Consider the following 19,501-nt stretch of genomic DNA (forward strand, 5'->3'; position numbering starts at 1 on the left):
ATTGCACATAAGAGCATAGCTAGGAAACGGCAAAACACTATGTCTGCATTGCCATTAAAAGCAAATCAAAATGCAAGATGTTAAACTATTCCATTAGCATAATGAACAGCTCAAATGTTGAACATTACAAATCAACACATGTGCAGTAACATCATTCTTGAGTTTGCTTTTTATAGCTGCTTGCTTTTTCATGATTATTTCTTCAAATTTTCATTGGAATGGATGAAACTCAAGCTGCATCCAATCAAGAAAAGAGGTTGCTTATGGTCACTGTACGTTTCCAAACTCTGCCCTCACCATTGGAACAACAATTCATGTAATGTTTATTTTGATCATACCCATGAACAGATGAGGGGAATTGAATAACATATTGCTGTCACTTGGTTGCTATTTTTAACTGATTATTAATGCTGTGAGTGTTTTCTTCGTTTTCTTAGCACATGCTAAGTAGTACTGCAGATAGACTTCAGCAGTCTGAGAATTCAGTTTTATATTTTTGTTCAAACAAGTTATTTGAGAAAATTCTATGCAATTTTCACTTTAAAATTGTCCAGGGAGATCACAATGAAAGCATGCACAATACACCAATTTTCTAAATATTATAACACGAAAATCAAACAATCAAATAGTTGAAACCAATTGAAGGGCTGGGCTTTCGCACAGCTGATAAATCACCAGCAATGATAAGATTTTACCAACTGAAAGTTTGCCAGTTCGAAGCCCCGGGTCAGCATGAGCTTCCAACTGTCAGCCCAGCTTACTGTTTACCTAAGCAGTTTGAAAACAGCTTGAGCTGTAAGGAGAGAAATTAGGTACCACTAAAACAAATGGGGGAAGGTATTTTACAACACCATAAAGAAGAAGATCAGAAAATGCCCAGCAACCAAAAGAAAGTAGGAAGTACTGTTGATTCTTTGTCATAGAGGATGGAGCGACAGCACCCCCTGTGGCTGGATTCGACCACAACTTTCAAGGTGCCAAAAAGCTGGATGTTGACACAATATACCTCCTTTCTGTTCTGTCTTTGTCCTGTCTGTCCGAAACGGCATTTAATGTTTGCTGTGTATGTGTTCTGTGATCTGCCGCCTTGGGGAGATAGGGCGGAATATAAATAAAGTGTTATTGTTATTATTATTAACACTTCATTTATTTTTTTTGAAAATCCTTTAAAAAGAATACTTGTTTGCTTAGGTTTTCCCCTATTTTTCTCTCTGACTTTTTGTGTTATCAATTACCCCAATTCCTCCTCCTCCTCCTCCTTATTATTATGGAATTGGGGTAACTGATAACACAAAAAGGTCAGAGAAAAAAAATCAGTGAAAAGCCTAAGCAGACAAAAAATCCTTTAAAATCCTTTTTAAAGGATTTTAAAAATTATTTTCAAAATTATTGTGAATATTGCTAAACAAAAATATACAAACATTCAAAATATTTTCCATTGGTAACCCATGTTTACTTCATTTCCCCTCTTTCCCTTTCCCTTCCTTCCACAGGAACAGTTTACAAATTTTGCTGTATTTATTCCGATTGTTTGATCGTGAGGATAATCTTGTTTAATTCCTTATATTTATCTTTCCCCTTTATTCTGTAAATTAAGACTTTCCGTTTTGCCTCCCATCACTTTCTGATTTGGCCCATCCTGCAGTAACTTTTCCTTTTGCTATTTTAGTCTTGGAGGAAGTAGTCTGCTAACTATTTATACCATATTTTTGTGTCCCATTTCTTTTGGTCCTTCCAACCTAAAGTGACTGAGGCTTTAATTGCATCTAACAAAGAAACTAGGTTCTTGTGGGTTTTTTCAGGCTATAGGGCCATGTTCTAGAGGCATTTCTCCTGACGTTTCGCCTGCATCTATGGCAAGCATCCTCAGAGGTAGTGAGGATGCTTGCCATAGATGCAGGCGAAACGTCAGGAGAAATGCCTCTAGAACATGGCCCTATAGCCCGAAAAAACCCACAAGAACTTAGTGATTACAGCCATGAAAGCCTTTGACAACAAAGAAACTGTTTATTATTTCTTATGCAGCCTTTCAACCAAAATGTATTATTTAAAAAAAAATATATTCTTGTGGTTACCACAATTTTTTTTCAAGCCCAGCTTACATGTACTGTGTATATTGTTTATATGCATATATGTTTTATACTTTAATGCTATGTTGTTTATTTTATTGCAATTTGTATCTTATTTTATTGTGATCTGTTGTTTGGGCTTGGCCTCATGTAAGCCGCCCGAGTCCCCGTTGGGGGAGATGGTGGCGGGGTATAAATAAATATTATTATTATTATTATTATTATTATTATTATTATTGTATCAACATACATACAAGTGCTGATTCACTTTTTGAACCTTCTATGCATATAGCTGTCATTACAGTACAATCCACATACTTCCAGGATCAGTGTCTGCAGTTTTCACCTATACGCATCCAACAAAATATATCTTTAGAAGTTCCAGGTGACTTTATGACACATTCCAGCAAAAGCGATTTATTTCAGTAGGGTGTACTATTATCCAGTGTCTTATTTCCACAATACATTCAGGAGGTATCCCCCATGGTTGATAATAATAATAATAATAATAATAATAATAATAATAATAATTTTATTTATACCCCGCCACCATCTCTCTGAAGGGATTCAGAGTGGCTAACATGGGGCCAAGCCCAGGCAGTTACAATAAGGCAAAATAAAATACATACAAAACAGGCAATAACAAGTAAACATGCTAAACAATAACATGGTAATGCAATAAAAAATAATGACAATAACATAATAAAGCAAAGTATAAAATGGTACAAGGATTAAACGAGAGCGAGCAGGGCCAAATGGGAAAAGTAAAAATGGTAAAACCCATGGGTGAGGTAGATAGATAAAGTGCTATGGTAATATTGAACTATTAGTAATGTTTCACATGCTTTCATCTGCAGATGCTGCAAGCAATAAGCTGTTGTTTTTATTGCTGTTGAACTTTTAAAAAAACGCACTGCTTTTTCAAATTTTCTGGTATTTTAGCTATATGATACTGTAGTATGGTATGTATGGATGACCATGGAAGTGACACCACGAGTTACCACATTTAGTGACGTTTCTACATTGAAGTCAGAAATATTATTTCTGATTTTTTATTAGGCTACTGAAAATATGCGCCAAATGTTTTTTTACATTTCTTCAGTGCACATCTATAGAAGCTTTATGGCATACCAAAGATATAGTAATGTGTTCCTGGGGGAGTGTCACTCTTTGTGTATGTATTGCAAAAGGAATTTGTTCCAGAAAGAATGTGTATGGTTACTGTGCTGAAGCAACATATAGAACAGTGCAAAATGTATTGGGAAAGGAAAACGACAAACACATGTGGAAATCAACGCTGGGAAAATATGCCATTTAGAGATAGAAAAAAGTAAGGCAGTTATGGGAAATATATTGTTCTTGGGTTGCTGTGAGTTTTCTGGGCTGTATTGTTCCTATTGCATAGATAATTTAAATAAAAAGAACAGCCATGATCCTGTGTAAGGGAATTAAATTGCTCGAGAATTATGCTGACAACCTGGATGTGCAATCATAGATCCCAACTTTCTGACATTACATAACTTTCTGGCATTACATGACATAGAATGGCTTAGCTTTCCCATATAAATCAAACAGATGTAATGCTCAATTCTGGTTCAACCATGATTCTTTGGTTTTCAGAAACACATACCTAAAGACAAGTTCTGTCTTTAACTCAGCCAAATACCTATTCGCTTTTCTGAATGCAGATCTGATTTGAGGATAGGCGATCTGGATTTACTGTCTCTGTTTTTTGGCTTTGTAAATGATATAAAGATGCAAACGCTAAGCAGAGTCCACATCTGGAATTTGCTTTAGGCCCATCTCTAACTTCAATACATTTTATATTATTGGGAAATATATAGAGGCAATATAGGAAAATACATTCTTCCTTTACTGAAGTAAAAAAGAAATCGCTGGATAAATGAAGTCTGATATGCCATTATGAGGGCTGTGACTTTTGTCTGAACTTTTCAGGCGTTTATAGACACCCAGTTAAAATATATCTGTTCATGTAATGGACAGCATCACATTTCAATTGTTTGGGGTTCTGTCCTATCCAAAGGGCACTGAGGAGAGTTTTCCTGTTCTAACAAGATTCTGGAAAACACAAATGGAGTGGAAAATGAAATGACCATTTAAAAAGAGACTTCAGTACTGAGAAAAAGAAAACTCTGAGCTGGAAATCATAGAATCATAGAATCAAAGAGTTGGAAGAGTCCTCCTGGGCCATCCAGTCCAACCCCCTGCCAAGAAGCAGGAATATTGCATTCAAATCACCCCTGACAGATGGCCATCCAGCCTCTGTTTAAAAGCTTCCAAAGAAGGAGCCTCCACCACACTCTGGGGCAGAGAGTTCCACTGCTGAACGGCTCTCACAGTCAGGAATCATAGAATCATAGAATCAAAGAGTTGGAAGAGTCCTCATGGGCCATCCAGTCCAACCCCCTGCCAAGAAGCAGGAATATTGCATTCAAATTACCCCTGACAGATGGTCATCCAGCCTCTGTTTAAAAGCTTCCAAAGAAGGAGCCTCCACCACACTCCGGGGCAGAAAGTTCCACTGCTGAACGGCTCTCACAGGAAGTTCTTCCTCATGTTCAGATGGAATCTCCTCTCTTGTAGTTTGAAGCCATTGTTCCATGTCCTAGACTCCAAGGAAGCAGAAAACAAGCTTGCTCCCTCCTCCCTGTGGCTTCCTCTCACATATTTATACATGGCTATCATATCTCCTCTCAGCCTTCTCTTCTTCAGGCTAAACATGCCCAGCTCCTTAAGCCGCTCCTCATAGGACTTGTTCTCCAGACCCTTGATCTTTTTAGTCACCCTCCTCTGGACACATTCCAGCTTGTCAATATCTCTCTTGAATTGTGGTGCCCAGAATTGGACACAATATTCCAGGTGTGGTCTAACCAAAGCAGAATAGAGGGGTAGCATGACTTCCCTAGATCTAGATACTATGCTCCTATTGATGCAGGCCAAAATCCCATTGGCTTTTTTGCTGCCACATCACATTGTTGGCTCATGTTTAACTTGTTGTCCACGAGGACTCCAAGATCTTTTTCACACGTACTGCTCTCGAGCCAGGCGTCCCCCATTCTGTATCTTTGCATTTCGTTTTTCCTGCCAAAGTGGAGTATCTTGCATTTGTCACTGTTGAACTTCATTTTGTTAGTTTTGGCCCATCTCTCCAATCTGTCAAGATCATTTTGAATTCTGCTCCTGTCCTCTGGAGTATTGGCTATCCCTCCCAATTTGGTGTCGTCTGCAAACTTGATGATCCTGCCTCCTAGCCTTTCATCTAAGTCATTAATAAAGATGTTGAACAGGACTGGGCCCAGGACGGAACCCTGCGGCACTCCGCTCGTCACTTCTTTCCAGGATGAAGAGGAAGCATTGGTGAGCACCCAATGCTTCCTCTTTGAAGATTTCACTTAATACAATAATACTTTAATGTGTTGTCGAAGGCTTTCATAGCCTGAATCATTGGGCTGCTGTGAGTTTTCCGGGCTGTATGGCCATGTTCCAGTAGCATTCCCTCCTGACGTTTTGCCCACATCTATGGCAGGCATCCTCAGAGATTGAGGGGTCAACCTCTGAGGATGCCTGCCATAGATGGAGGTGAAACGTTAGGAGAGAATGCTTGTGGAACATACAGCCCAGAAAACTCACAGCAACCCAATAATAATTTAACAAAAATATAACCATTACCACCCCCAGCTCCTTCAAGGTGAATCCAGTCATTTCAAGGATGCCATCCATCCATCTTGCCTTTGGTCGGCCCCTCTTCCTTTTTCCTTCCATTTCCCCCAGCATAATTGTCTTCTCTAAGCTTTCCTTTCTTCTCATGATGTGGCCAAAGAACTTTATATTTGCCTCTACTATCCTTCCCTCCAATGAGCAGTCGGGCTTTATTTCCTGAAGTATGGACTGGTTGGATCTTCTCGCAATCCAAAGCACCCTCAGAACTTTCCTCCAACACTACAGTTCAAAAGCATCTCTCTTCCTTCGCTCAGCCTTCCCTATGGTCCAGCTCTCACATCCATAGGTGGCTATGGGGAATACCATTGCTTTAACTATGCGGATGTAAACTACCTTTATATTTTGAATTCTGTTTGCACAACTGAAGAAAACTATAGATATTAAGGGAAAGTGGGAGGAAGAGAGAAAAACTGGGATGTTTTAAAAACAGTTGGAAAAGTGGGATGGCAGAGTATTAGTTGGGACTGTCCTTGCATATATTGTGTCCAATTTGGCCTCCAAAAGCCCTGGAGAGTCAATGCTGGTTGGGCTCCAGATCTGTTTTGGTGTTATAACTCTTCCCTACATTTGTGTCACTCAGATATTTCTCACTCCAGTTAAGATTCCTTGTTTGTTGATGCTGTTGTGTTCATTCAAGTAGTTTCTTATTTATGGGAACCTGAAGGTGATCTTCTCACAGGTTTTTTTTGTCAAAAGGTATTCTCAGAGGTATTTTGTCAAAAGGTATTCTCACCTCACTACCTCTGAGGATGCTTGCCATAGATGCAGGCGAAACGTCAGGAGAAATGCCTCTAGAACATGGCTCTATAGCCCGAAAAAACCCACAAGAACCTAGTGATTCCAGCCATGAAAGCCTTCGACAGTACATATTCTCAGAGTTTGTCTCTGCCTTCCTGTGAGATTGAGTAGGATTTGCCCAAAGCCATCCATGGCCAAGCAGGAATCCAAAATCTGTTCTCCAAAGTTGTAATCCAACACTTAAACCATTTCACTATGTTGATTCTCTAAGATAATTTTAGAAGGAGCTAAAGCTGAAGTTTTAAGCAGTCTTGTATATGAAGCCGTGGAAGAAAACATGATGGTTTCACTATAACCAAATGTAGGAGTCACTGTTTTGTTCATTGCACGTTCATATCTATAGAATTGTTCTGCAGGCATGTGAGAAGATGGTAATATAAAAATACGATATTTGAGTCTCCAACACACTGGTGAGAAAGCATTTTCAGCATGGAAAGCATTTTTCTTTCTTTCATCCCTTTTCTTTTCTGAGCTCTTAGTGTTGGTTTATGAGTCATAGGAGACCAATCAATTTAGCCTTGAAGCTCCCCAGCTGAGCCTGAATAAAATGGCATATAAATGGCTTTATAGATGTTGCATTGCTTAATGTTCATTCTGGTCTTGGGTAACATAAGCTTTTACGTGTGAAACATTAAAATATAATGTCATAGCAGCATCACTTTTCCATATAGCTTCCAAGATTTGGTATTATTTGGTCTAATTAAATTACTTCCTTCTGATAATGTCAATTTATTTTGTACTCAGGCAATTTGATATATTTTGTCTAACATGTTGACTTTGAGGCCTGCATAGGTTTAGTTTACTATATATTTTTTCATGCCTAATGAATTTACATTACTTTTGTCAAAACAAGTATTCCTCTTTAATAAACTTTCTCAAGCTGGTGCCCTCTGGATCACGCATGGACAATCTTGGGTCCTCCAGGTGTTATGGACTACAACTCCCACCATTCCTAACAGCTTCAGGCCCTTTCCTTTCCCCCCTCAGCCGCTTAAGTGGGAGTTGTAGTCCAAAACACTTGGAGAGCCCAAGGTTGTCCATGCCTGCTCTAGATGTTTAAGACAACTCTAACTAATTCCTGTCCTGGTCTTGCCAAAATTGCTAGTGAATGAGTATTGATTAACAAACATCTTTCTTAATGTCTAGACTCTAGGAGATTTCTGAAAAGGAAATACTCTGGTTAAAGATAAGAACACTATGGTTTACGAAAATGTTGGGTAGATAGGTTGCAGTTTGGACAAATGGACAAAGATGCAAAGAGCTGCATTTTGGATGTTGTAATTCTGGGCAGTTTCCCAGAATTAAGGGTTACATTGCTTCTCTCTGGAATATACCAATCACAGACTTCCCCAACTCTTGTTTCCACTACCACCAGAAAGCTATTGACCCTGTTGGGAAACATAGTATGTGGAGGAAAAACTACTTTAAAAGTAATTATGGTACTTTAAAAATAGCACTGTGCTTTGGATTTCAGAGTTCTAGTCCAAAAAGGGAACAATTTTGAGTCCTGGTATGAGGAGTTGCTAAAGGAGTTCATATGAGGGCATATCTTCTTTCCAGGAGAAATTGCACACCCAGTAATCCCATCTAGTAGTATGATTTTGTTCCAGGCAAACAGCAGTGGAATCTATTATAGGAAACTACAACGTTATAGGGGACACATGCTGTATTTTATAATTACTAATAAATAAACTATAACAATGTTAATGTTGATGCCGAACGAAACAAGGTATTTTTTTCTGTGTCAGAAGCAACTTGAAAAACTGATTATGTGAGACATTTTTATTTCATCCAGAAATTACCACTGTGTGTGTGTGTATGCCTTCAAGCAACCCTTTGACTTCTGGCAACCTCATATATTTCATAGAGTTTTCTTAGGCAAGGAATACTCAAGAGATGGTTTTGCCCATTCCTTCCACTTAAATTTAACCTACAGCATTTGGTGTTTGTTAGCAATCCCCCATCCAAGTATTAACCAGAGCTGACTTTGCTTAGTTGCTTAGTTGTGTGTGTGTGTGTGTGTCAGGAGCAACTTGAGACACTGCAGGTTGCTTCTGGTGTGAGAGAATTGGCTCAGGGGATGCCCAGATGTGTTACCATCCTGTGGGAGGCTTCTCTCATATCCCTGCATGGGAAGCTGGAGTTGACAGACAGGAGCTCACTCCGTCTCACGGATTTGAACCGCCAACCTTCAGGTCAGCAGTTCAGACGGCACAAGGGTTTAACCTATTGTGCTACCGCGGCTCCTAACAAAGTATTCTTGAGTATATGGTTTCAATATTTTTTCTCTCAGAAGGAAATATTTTTACTGTGTCAATTAGAACAGAAGCATGGTAAGCAATTTTTGGTTTCTCTTTCTTTTACAACAGTTCCTTTATGCTAATTATATTGCTCCTTCTGCCACTATGGATATTGGGCTAAAGCAGGCTATCAAAACGGAGATTTATTCAAAAATTGAGCCACCATTTGAAGATCTTTTTGACTCGGCAGAAGAACACATCCTTACTCTTCTATTAGTTCCGTGGATGAAGATGGTGGAACAAGACAGAGAAATCTATAGGAAGGTAATTTAGAAGAGAAGCTGTGCTGGATCAAACCAAAGATTTATTATTCTCTTCTCACTTCAACTATCCAGTTGCTTATGAGAAGCCCACAGCAGGGCAAAACTGTGGTGCATTGTCCAAGTATTCAAAGCTCTCAATACCGGAGCAACAGAAACATTACCCTCACAAGGAGTGGCCATTGATAGCTTATTTTCCATGCATTTGTCTAATCCCCTTTTCAAGCCATCCAAGTCGGTTGCTTTCACTGTATTTTGTTGCTGTCAATCCCATTGTTTAACCCTCGAGTGAGAAGCATGGCTAACTCTCAGAAGAAATGTTTTCTTTAGCTCAGTGGCTCCCAACCCTTTTTGACCAGGGACCACTTTGACCAGGGACCATTTGACCAGGAATCACTTTGAACAGAGACCTCTTAACCAGAAACCACTTGAACAGGAAACACTTTGAACAGGGACCAGTTTCCAAAAGGGTTACGAATCAGTTTTTGGTCAACTTTAGAATCGATTTGGTTATTTGGGGTGCTGATTCAGAAAATTGTATTGGCTAGACCACATCAGGTCTAGTTTCTGATACAGATCATATGCCATCCAGTCGTCACCATCTGCTCACCCACAGAAAACCTTATTTAATAACCTAGAGTTGATGTGATAGTAGTAATCTCTTGTGGGTAGTCAACCTCTCCCTTTCTGACATCCCCATTCCCTCGGTACTATAAGAGGGTTTCATGAGACCAGTCGCTGTCACTGCTACATGGTTTTGAGGCAACGATGTAGTAATGGTGAGGCCGTGGAACATATTTTCATTTTTGCGGAGTACTGGTGGTCCACGGACCGCAGATTGGGAACCACTGCTTTAGCTGCTTTACTGAATTTTTCCTTGAATCATTTGCTTCAGGGGATGCAACATCCATGGACATGCCTTCGAAACATCTGCCTTGCTGTTGGCAAATGTTGCTCTTTTCTACCCACTGTCTCTGGCAGCCTGCCTCTCCTACCTCTTCATCTTTCTTTTCTATAATGCGCACTGTGTGGATGACATAAGATATTATTTTTATTAGGTGGAGCTGGTGGAAGAAACCCGACAGCTGGACTCAGTGTTCCTTAAAAAGCTGCAGGCTTTGCATGAAAAAAGTATTTCCAAGAAGAGTGAGGTAAGACAGGCACCTACTAGTGAAAATACATTCTTTTATTTTTGCCTACCATCACGAGCTTCACACTTTGTATTCTCTGGCTGGAACAAAAGTTGTGAGAAATAGTAGTATTTTACATGCCAAGCCTGAGCCTTGGTGGTTTTCTAGAGGAGCTCTTCACGTGAAAGCCCACTTCGTACAAACAAACTGCAGTATAGCCTGAGGGGTGTCATATGCATTTAATGAGAAATGGCTTGCTGAACCAATTCACAATGTTAATCAGCTCTCTTTCTCTGTTTTTCATCAGTGGTTGATGCTTACCATTTTTAGGATCTTAATTTTCTGGGTGGCACAAGCTCCGCAGGCGGTTTCTTTGACTAGGGACGTGATCGCACACAGATGGTGACCTGGCACAGCAGGAGGACCATCACCTTTGGCAGTGGCTCCCATTGCCCAACTTGCTAGTCCACACTCTTCTCATTATGAAGCCATCAGAGGTTATTGTGAAATGCCTGTAAAAAACCTCCAAAAAACGAGAGGAAGTGGCACAGCAGCAGGGCAGAATTATGCTACTTACCCGGAAGTGCAGCTTCATACAGCAGCTGCACCACAATTCCGTGATGACAGCAGCTATATGAAGCCGCACATCACCATGACAGCAAATTGCTGCTATCTGGCTTCACGTGAATGGTGCAGCATAGTGGCAAGCATGGAGTAAATCCCTACCATCCAAAGAAGTTGCTTTCCCAATCTCTAGCTCTTACATAATTCATATTATCATGACAGGAGATTTTACAACCATTATCCTTGGTAGAACATGTCCAACTGCAAATCTTAATGCAAGTAGCTGAAACTTTAATCATTGGTCCTGAAATCCAGTTCTGTGGAAGAGCTATGTGTCCAAAGAAGAAAGACAGAGAAATCTATAGCAGTTAGCTGGGTTACGAAGTTATCTGGACTTAACTGTACAATTCTTTCACTATAGATTTTGGCAGTGAAAGAAGACGAGGTCCCAGAGCCCTCTGATTCTGCTAAAATTGCAGAACGCCCAAGTCTGATCCTCCCCGAAGAGTATAAGTCATACAGCATTTTTGAATTGTTGCGCAACCGGCTGGCCCTGGAACAGTTCAGACTCTTTCTTGAACAGCAGTCCGCCAGGTATTTCTGCTTTGCCAGAGTGTGACGTTACCTTGAAAACCTATCTTCTTGGGGGATACACATCTCCTAACCAGGCACACAAAGGTTAAAAGGTTTTCCCTTGACATTTAGTCGTGTCTGACTCTGGGGGGTGGTGCTCATCTCCATTTCAAAGCTGAAGAGCTGGCGTTGTCCATAGACAACTCCAAGATCATGTGGCCAGCATGACTGCATGGAGCACTGTTACCTTTCTGCAGAAGCAGTACTTATTGATCTACTCACATTTGTATGTTTTCGAACTGCTAGGTTGGCAAAAGCTGGGAGCTCACCCCATCCGTGGTTTTGAACCGCTGACCTTCCAATCAGCAAGTTCTGCAGCTTTGCGGTTTAACCTGCTGCGCCACCATGCCCACCCCCCCAGGCACACCAATACCCATTAATATTGGACTGCAGCTCACATCACCCCCAGACAACTAAGAATGTAATCTAACACTTTGACAGTCACAACTATGAGGATATTATGTCCAAAGCAAAACAAAATCCTATTGCACCAGCAAGAATTGGTCTTTTGGGCTTTTGAGTTGCCAGCCAATGGCATTCATGAGTAGCTGTGAGTGCCTGAGCTCATGCAAAATACACAGAAATGTGCTTTATTTTTGAACCACACCCCTTCTCCAAGAAACACATGAGGATCTTTTGGATTAAGGTCACAATTTATTAAAGTGCTAGAGAAAATAGATACCACAGAAATATTTTGTTCCTTTATTTGTAGTGTCGACCTCATGTGTTGGATAGACATTGAACAGTTCAGGAGGATGCTCCATAAAAACAAAGCACAGCGAGAAGAAAAATGTAAGGAGATTAAAAATAAATATCTAAATAAGAAATACTTCTTTGGACCTGACAGTCCAGCAACAAAAGAGGAACAAGAACAGGTAACTGTTTGCTTTTTAAAATCTTAATAAATACTCCTGCTGTATATTCATTTTCTTATTGCATTTGGAAAATGCAAATTGCATTAGGAAAACTCTGTTGGCGTCCATCCTGTCCCCCCCCCCCCCCCATTATTAGCAGCAAGTGGATTGTGGATAGAGCGGATAGGGCTTTTCCATTTGTACTTCTTCCAAAATTACCTTCCTCCAAAATATGTTTGATCCCCTCTGTGTCTTTAAGGCAGTGTTTCTCACCCTTCCTGATGCCGTGACCCCTTAATACAGTTCCTCAGGATATGGTGACTCCCAAACATAAAATTATTTTTGTTACTGCTTCATAACTGTAATTTTGCTACTATTAAATATCTGGTATGCAGGATAAATTTTGATTCACTGGACCAAATTTGGCTGAAATATCCAATACTCACAAATGTGAATACGGGGGGGGGGGGGGGGGGGGGGCTTGAGAGGGGATTGATTTTGTCATTTGGGAGTTGTAGTGGCTGGGATGTATAGTTCACCTACAGTCAAAGAGCATTCTGAACTCCAACAATAATGGAATTGATTCAAACTTGGCACACAGAACTCCCACGACCAACAGAAAATACTGGAAGGGTTTGGTGGACATTCACCTTGAGTTTTGGAGTTGTAGTTCACCTACATCCATAGAGCACTGTGTACTCAAACAATGATGGATCTGGACCAAACTTGGCATGAATACTCAATATGCCCAAATGTGAACACTAGTAAAGTTTTGAGGTAAATAGACTTGACATCTGGGAGTTGTAGTTGCTGGGATTTATAGTTCACCTACAATCAAAGAGCATTCTGAACCCCACCAACAATAGAAGTGGGCCAGACTTCCCACTCAGAACCTCCACGACCAATAGAAAATACTGTGTTTTCTGATGATATTTGGTGACCCCTCTGACACCCCCTCGCAATCCCCTCAGATGGTTGAGAAATGCTGCCTTAAGACCTCCTAATTTTGGTCCACTTTTTCTTAAGGAATGTTGGAAGTGTATTATGTTCAGTTTGCTGGTCTTTTGCATTGGTGAATGTTTCAAAACACAATGTGTTGTTGCTATTGAAATGTTGTTCTCTTAATTTTAAAGTTCATCTCCATTTTTTTTAAAGACTTCTTTGCCACTTTGGGGAAATTGTATTTGGAATCTAGCACATCAATGACTGCATCAGTCTTTGGGCAGATTTACTGTCGCTAAAGTCTTCGTGATGTAAGATGTGGACTACAGTTTCATTTAACGGCGACATCTTGCAACCAAAACCAGATCCACATGGAAGCTTCTTTTTCATTATGCCTTCCCACAAAGCATGTCAATGATATAACCCATATGGCTTGGGCAGATTGTCCTTCCCACAATAAGCATTCCTATGTATTTATTCTATTCGTTTAATTTATTCCCACCGTTCTCCCATCAAGGGACTCGAGGCTTAAAGAATTTAAAATAAGAGTTTAGGTATAACTGTATTATTATAAAAGTTTTAAAAAGCAACTAAAGAAACCTGGTTCCATTACCTGGAGATCCTAATTAAAACTATCAGCTCAGATGTTAGAATATTATTTTAAAAAATGAATTTGTTAGATGTCGTGTGCAATGTTTTGTTTTTAAATGGAATATAATGTGTTATGTGTTATTTTTCAAGTATCAGATAACATGTTCTAAATTGGATTTATGTTAATTTTTAAATTAGAAGAATACATAAACAGCCAAAACAATGACCTCAAATAACTCCCTCCCATAAGTTTTTGAATCAACAACTGTACAAAATAAAAATGTCAGTCATTATGGATTCCCCCCCCCACTGCCCCCAAAATAATAATATTGCCTTTCTGCTACACTTTTTTCATGTCAGAAGTGACTTGAGAAAATGCAAGTAGCTTCTGGTGTGAGAGAATTGGCTCTCTGCAAGGATGTTGCCCAGGGCATGCCTGGATGTTTTGTCATTCTGTGGGAGGCTTCTTTCATGTCCTTGCATGGGAAGCTGGAGCTGACAGACGGGAGCTCAACCAACGTGGATTCGAACCGCTGACCTTCAGGTCAGCAGGTCAGCTGGCACAAAGGTTTAACCCATTGTGCCACTGCAGCTCTTTCTGCTACATTAAGAATTACACATTACAGATAACATTTTTCCTTGTAATTAATTACTGCTAACCATTGCTTCATAAGGGTCCCGCCATACAAATGGGTTTCTTTAAATTAGTGGTCTTTAATTGTACCCTAAAAAGACTAGGATGCTTCTAAAGCTTATGAGCAACTTGTACCAAAATCAGTAACGGTGGACAAACTCGCATCAAAGAATTGGCTCACCACTCAAGATACTTGCTTGTAACACAAACTGATAGGAAATAGTTGGCCTAGTTTTAGATGGATTCAGAGAGTGCCTTTGGGCTAAATCCAATTTTTTTCTCTACCTAAAGTAGGCCTATTGAAATGTATGGGTTTTGTTTGTCACAGTTGTCAAGTCCCATAGATATCCTTAAGCAGGATTAAATTTGGATGTGCCTCACATGAGCTGAATGCATTCCAATGCTTTTGTTTTTCAGTTACTACTAATAACAGCTTTATTCTTGTATCCCACCACTATCTCCCTGAAGGGACTTGGAGTGGCTTACACATGGCACAAGGTGCCTAAAAACAAAACAAAAAATAAACACAGTACAAAATACAATAACTAAAACATATACGCATTTAGAACATCAACTAAGACTCAATAAAACTGCACTTATCAACCATGGCGGTAAGCTGCTGTAAACATGGCCAGGCTGTAAACAATAGGACAAGGGAATGGGATAGTGCAGAGCTGTAACAATAGAGAGAGGGCATTGAATAAAGTGCAAGGCTGTGTGACTGTTGCACACAACAACTAGGGACTAGGTGTTCTCGAAAACTTGAATAGCCACATCTTCAAGTCCCTATGAAAGGAGGAAAGTGTGAGGGCCTGTCTGATTTCCCTGGAGAGGGTGTTGCAAAGCCGTGGGGCCACCACTGAAAAAGTCCTCTCCCTCATCCCCACCAACTGTGCTTGTGACGGTGGCAGGACTGAGAGAAGGGCCTCCCCGACAGATCTTAGAGCCCGTGCCGGTCCATGGGGGGAATGCCGTTATGAAGATAGGCAGGACCCGAGCCATTTAGGGCTTTATAGGTAATATCCTGCACTTTGAATTGGGACTGGAAGCTTATTGGTAGCCAATGGAGCTGCCTTAGTAGGGGCACCATGTTCTCCCTATAGCTAGCTCCAGTTAGTAGCCTGGCTGCTGATCTCTTAGTTTCCGAGCCGTCTTCAAAGGCAGCCCCACGTAGAGTGCATTGCAATAATCCAGTCTAGATGTAACTAAGGCATGGACCACTGTGGCCAAGTCAGGCTTTCGAGATACAGTCGCAGCTGGCACACAAGCTTTAACCCAGTTGCTCCTGTTATAGTTAGACATTGGGGTAAGAATGGATGGATTACATCTCCAAGAATCTCTCAGTCAACATTGCCCACCTTGGCTGGGAATGTTTTGGAGTTGTAGACTTTTCAAGCATTATGATGTTGTTGATCAAAGTCTTGGTCATCCAGTGATGAATTTGCGTTTTCCTACAAAGATAATGAAATTAGGTGGAGGATGGGGACAAGTACTTCATGAACTGGTTCGTCCTGTGGTCCTGCTAGAGGTTCAAAAAAGCATCCAGACGAGGCTTGAGAAAAAGTGGCTGCCACTATATTTTGGAAGTGAAGAACAAGGACCACCGAAAAAACCAAAGGTAATATTACTAATTTCATTTTCATGGTGCCATGTGTTTTACATAAACAAAAAGAATGATCAATAATCTTAAAGGTGATATAAACATCAGAATATGTGAGGTAGGCCAGTATCTAGTGCTAAACCAGGCTCTGACACAGCTGGTTAGTAGCCAGCTGCATTACATCACTACTGACCAAGGGGTCATGAGTTCGAAGCCAGCCCAGGTTGGAGTAAGCTCTCGACCATTAATAATCTAGCTTGCTGTCTATCTATGCAGCCCGAAAGACAGTTGCATCTGTCAAGTAGGAAATTTAGGTACCACTTTATGTGGGGAGGCTAATTTAACTAATTTGCGATGTCATAAAACCTTCCAGCAGCATGCAGAAGAATGAGAAGTACTCCATTAAAGGATTCGGTGTCACAAGTGGATGGTGAAGCAGCAGCTGCCCCTGTGGCCAGAATCTAGCATAGACTCATGAATCCGGAAAAACTGGAATGTTAAATTGCCTCTGTGTCTGTCTATATATATTGTATGTCTATATGGCATTGAATGTTTGCCTGTATATGTGCATTGTAATCCACCCTGAGTCCCCTGTGGGGTGAGAAGGGCAGCATATAAATACTGTAAATAAATAAATAAATAAATAAATAAATACCAAACACTATGTTAAATACAAGAAAGTGCAGGTGAATTACAGTTTTTTTCTTATTCCCAAATCATCATTAGTCCAGACAATCATTTATCAGTCAGGAAGGCTGAAACCCAGCTAAATTCAGTTCTTACCCTTAGTTCAGGAACGAAAGTAATGCAAGTCCATTGAAAACAAGGGACTTTCGCCACTTTTTAAAACTCCTTCAATAGTGAAAAGGGGAAAATGGCTTCAGGGAGGGGAGGTTTAAAGCAGCCCTGCCTCTCCACAGTAGTCCCAGTCCAGATGAGGCCCACATTCATTTATTTTGGAGTAAGAAAGTAACTGAAGCTTAGCCACACACTACGTGCTTTTCACATGTGCAGTTTTTGTTCTAATTGACCTCATCCAGCTGGTGTTCCTGTTGGCCACTGAAGACATCAGAGGCAGTCGAAGCCTGTCTCCGCATCTGGCATGTTTTCCAGAGCGTAATTGGGGAGGGGTCGTGGTGCAGAGAGCTTGATCTTTTTGCTGTAGAATTCCACCCTCCATACAGCATCCCTCCCTGACATATGGAAGCTGGGAGCTGTTGAGTAGCACAGAGGAAAACAATCCCAAAGAAAAAGAGCATGGATTTATGGCACTCCGCTATGTCTGTTTCTTGCCCTGCTCTCTTGTCAGCTTTCCATCTGGGGCTGCCTATTCTATCGCAAATGGCTCTGTTGCCTTCTTCTGCACACTAGCTCAGTAGGCGGTTTTTGGCTGGTGATGAGCCATGCCTGTGACTGATTGATAGTATTAATATTTGCTACATTCAGTGGCACACTAGGATTGGTGTCATCCAGTGCACTAACTCATGGTGTCACCCTACAGATTCCCTCCTATACCAGACCATACAGAAATATAACCTATAGCAAGTGGTATTCATTACCAGTCTCTCATGCAAGGACTAACTAGGAGTGATGCCTTTACGGATGGCATGGGCAAACTTGGGCCCTCCAGGTGTTTTGGACTTCAACTCCCAGAATTCCTAACAGCCAGTAGGCTGGAATCACTGGGTTGTTGTAGGGCTTTTCAGGCTATATGGCCATGTTCTAGAGGCAGTCTCTCCTGACATTTCGCCTGCATCTGTGGCAAGCATCCTCAGAGATCTCACTACCTCCAAAACACTTGGAGGGTCCAGCTTTGCTCATGCCTGGTCTAATGGGTTGGAAGAAGTGTTGAACCTGATTATATAATTCAGAACAAAAACTGGTAAACTTGGAGAGACTTCATTGATTTTTTCATGGCAATTTGTATATAGCAGTGGTTTCCAACCTGTGGTTTGTGGACCACTAGTGGTCCCCAAGAATGAAAATATGGTCTGCACTTCATCATTACTACACTGTTGCCTCGAAAACATGTGGCAACAAGAGTGACTGGTCTTGCAAAACCCTCTTATAGTGCTGAGGCAATGAGGATAATAATAATAATAATAATAATAATAATAATAATAATAATAATAATATTTATTTATTTATACCCCATCACCATTTCCCCAAAGGGGACTTGGGGCAGCTTACATGAGGCCAAGCCAACAAAATAAAACCAGAGCAACAAAACAAACATCACAATTAACTAAATAAAAATATAAGAATACAATAAAACAATACAAAATAATACAATGCAGAATCAATCCCAAAGGGTGGGCCACATGTGAGAGATAAAATGATAAAATTCAGGATGAGGTAGAGATGAAAAAGAAATATTTATATGGGATGTCATGAGGGAAGAGGTTGACTGCTCATAAAAGATTACTACTACCACATCAGCTCTAGATTATTAAATAAGGTTTTCTGTGGGTGAACAGAGGGTGATTAGTGTTCTGTATTAGAAACTAGAGCTGATGTGGTCTATCCAATGCAATTTTCTGAATCAGCATCCCAAACTGAATCTAAAGTTGACCAAAAACTGATTTGTAACCCTTTTGGTACTACTGTTGGAGAGTGATCCCTGTTCAAGTCGTCCCTGGTCAAAAAAAGGTTGGGAACCACTGGTATATAGGGAAATAAACAAGAAGGTCCTTATTTTTGTGCCCCTCCCCATTTCTTTAAGACCTGTTATATGAATTATTACATTTCTTAGAATAAATAATCACTTTTAAAGGTGCATGTGTAGACATGAGCGGCTGTGCTTTTGAGCAATGCTGTATTCTGCCAAATAGTTTTTCTTTGTGAAAGTGGGCAGATTCATCTAATTCAGGAAGGAAAGCGGGATGTCTTTTTCACACTCCCATAATATTTTAGCGAGATTGATATAGGCAACTTGACAGCCCAGATGTTAACATCCTTAACTTCTGTCATCTAAACTGCTTTCTTTGGAAATAGTACAATGAATTCTAATTTTGAAAATTAATTTTGAACTATAGCACGTATTCTTCAGTGTGTGTGTTTTTTTTCTTTTTTTTTGCCTTCAGCCACGCTTTCATGATGCTGCAGAAGATATTTTGATACAGAGATTTGAGAAGAAATTTGAACCCTGGAAGGCAAGCTTTGTCTCTTACTTTTGACTTGCAGGTCTCTAAAGCCTGCTGATGCTCCACAGTTCTCTCAATGCAAAGACAAAGTTTGCTGAGCATTGAGCAAGTGTAGTCATCATTATTAACTGCCCAGCACTATTAGCCAGTCTTTCGTAGCCTGATGCCCTCCAGATGTATTAGGCCACAACTTTCATTGTTTGCAATAACTGTCAATGTAGGAAATAATGTATGTAATCTTA

The 19,501-nt window shown here is 40.4% G+C and overlaps 1 protein-coding gene across 1 annotated transcript in view; it reads left to right on the forward strand.

The window, feature by feature from the left end:
- RGS22 (regulator of G protein signaling 22) overlaps nt 1–19,501 on the forward strand; it is a 97,509-nt gene that overhangs the window by 53,161 nt on the left and 24,847 nt on the right. Inside the window, exons 16-21 of the mRNA XM_067467014.1 lie at nt 8,978–9,172; nt 10,227–10,319; nt 11,284–11,456; nt 12,208–12,370; nt 15,976–16,134; nt 19,200–19,268. Of these exons, the coding sequence (XP_067323115.1) occupies nt 8,978–9,172; nt 10,227–10,319; nt 11,284–11,456; nt 12,208–12,370; nt 15,976–16,134; nt 19,200–19,268 (852 nt within the window). The remainder of the gene's footprint in view (nt 1–8,977; nt 9,173–10,226; nt 10,320–11,283; nt 11,457–12,207; nt 12,371–15,975; nt 16,135–19,199; nt 19,269–19,501) is intronic.

Source organism: Anolis sagrei, chromosome 4, assembly GCF_037176765.1.
Source record: "Anolis sagrei isolate rAnoSag1 chromosome 4, rAnoSag1.mat, whole genome shotgun sequence".
In the NCBI taxonomy this organism is placed as follows: Eukaryota; Metazoa; Chordata; class Lepidosauria; order Squamata; family Dactyloidae; genus Anolis; species Anolis sagrei.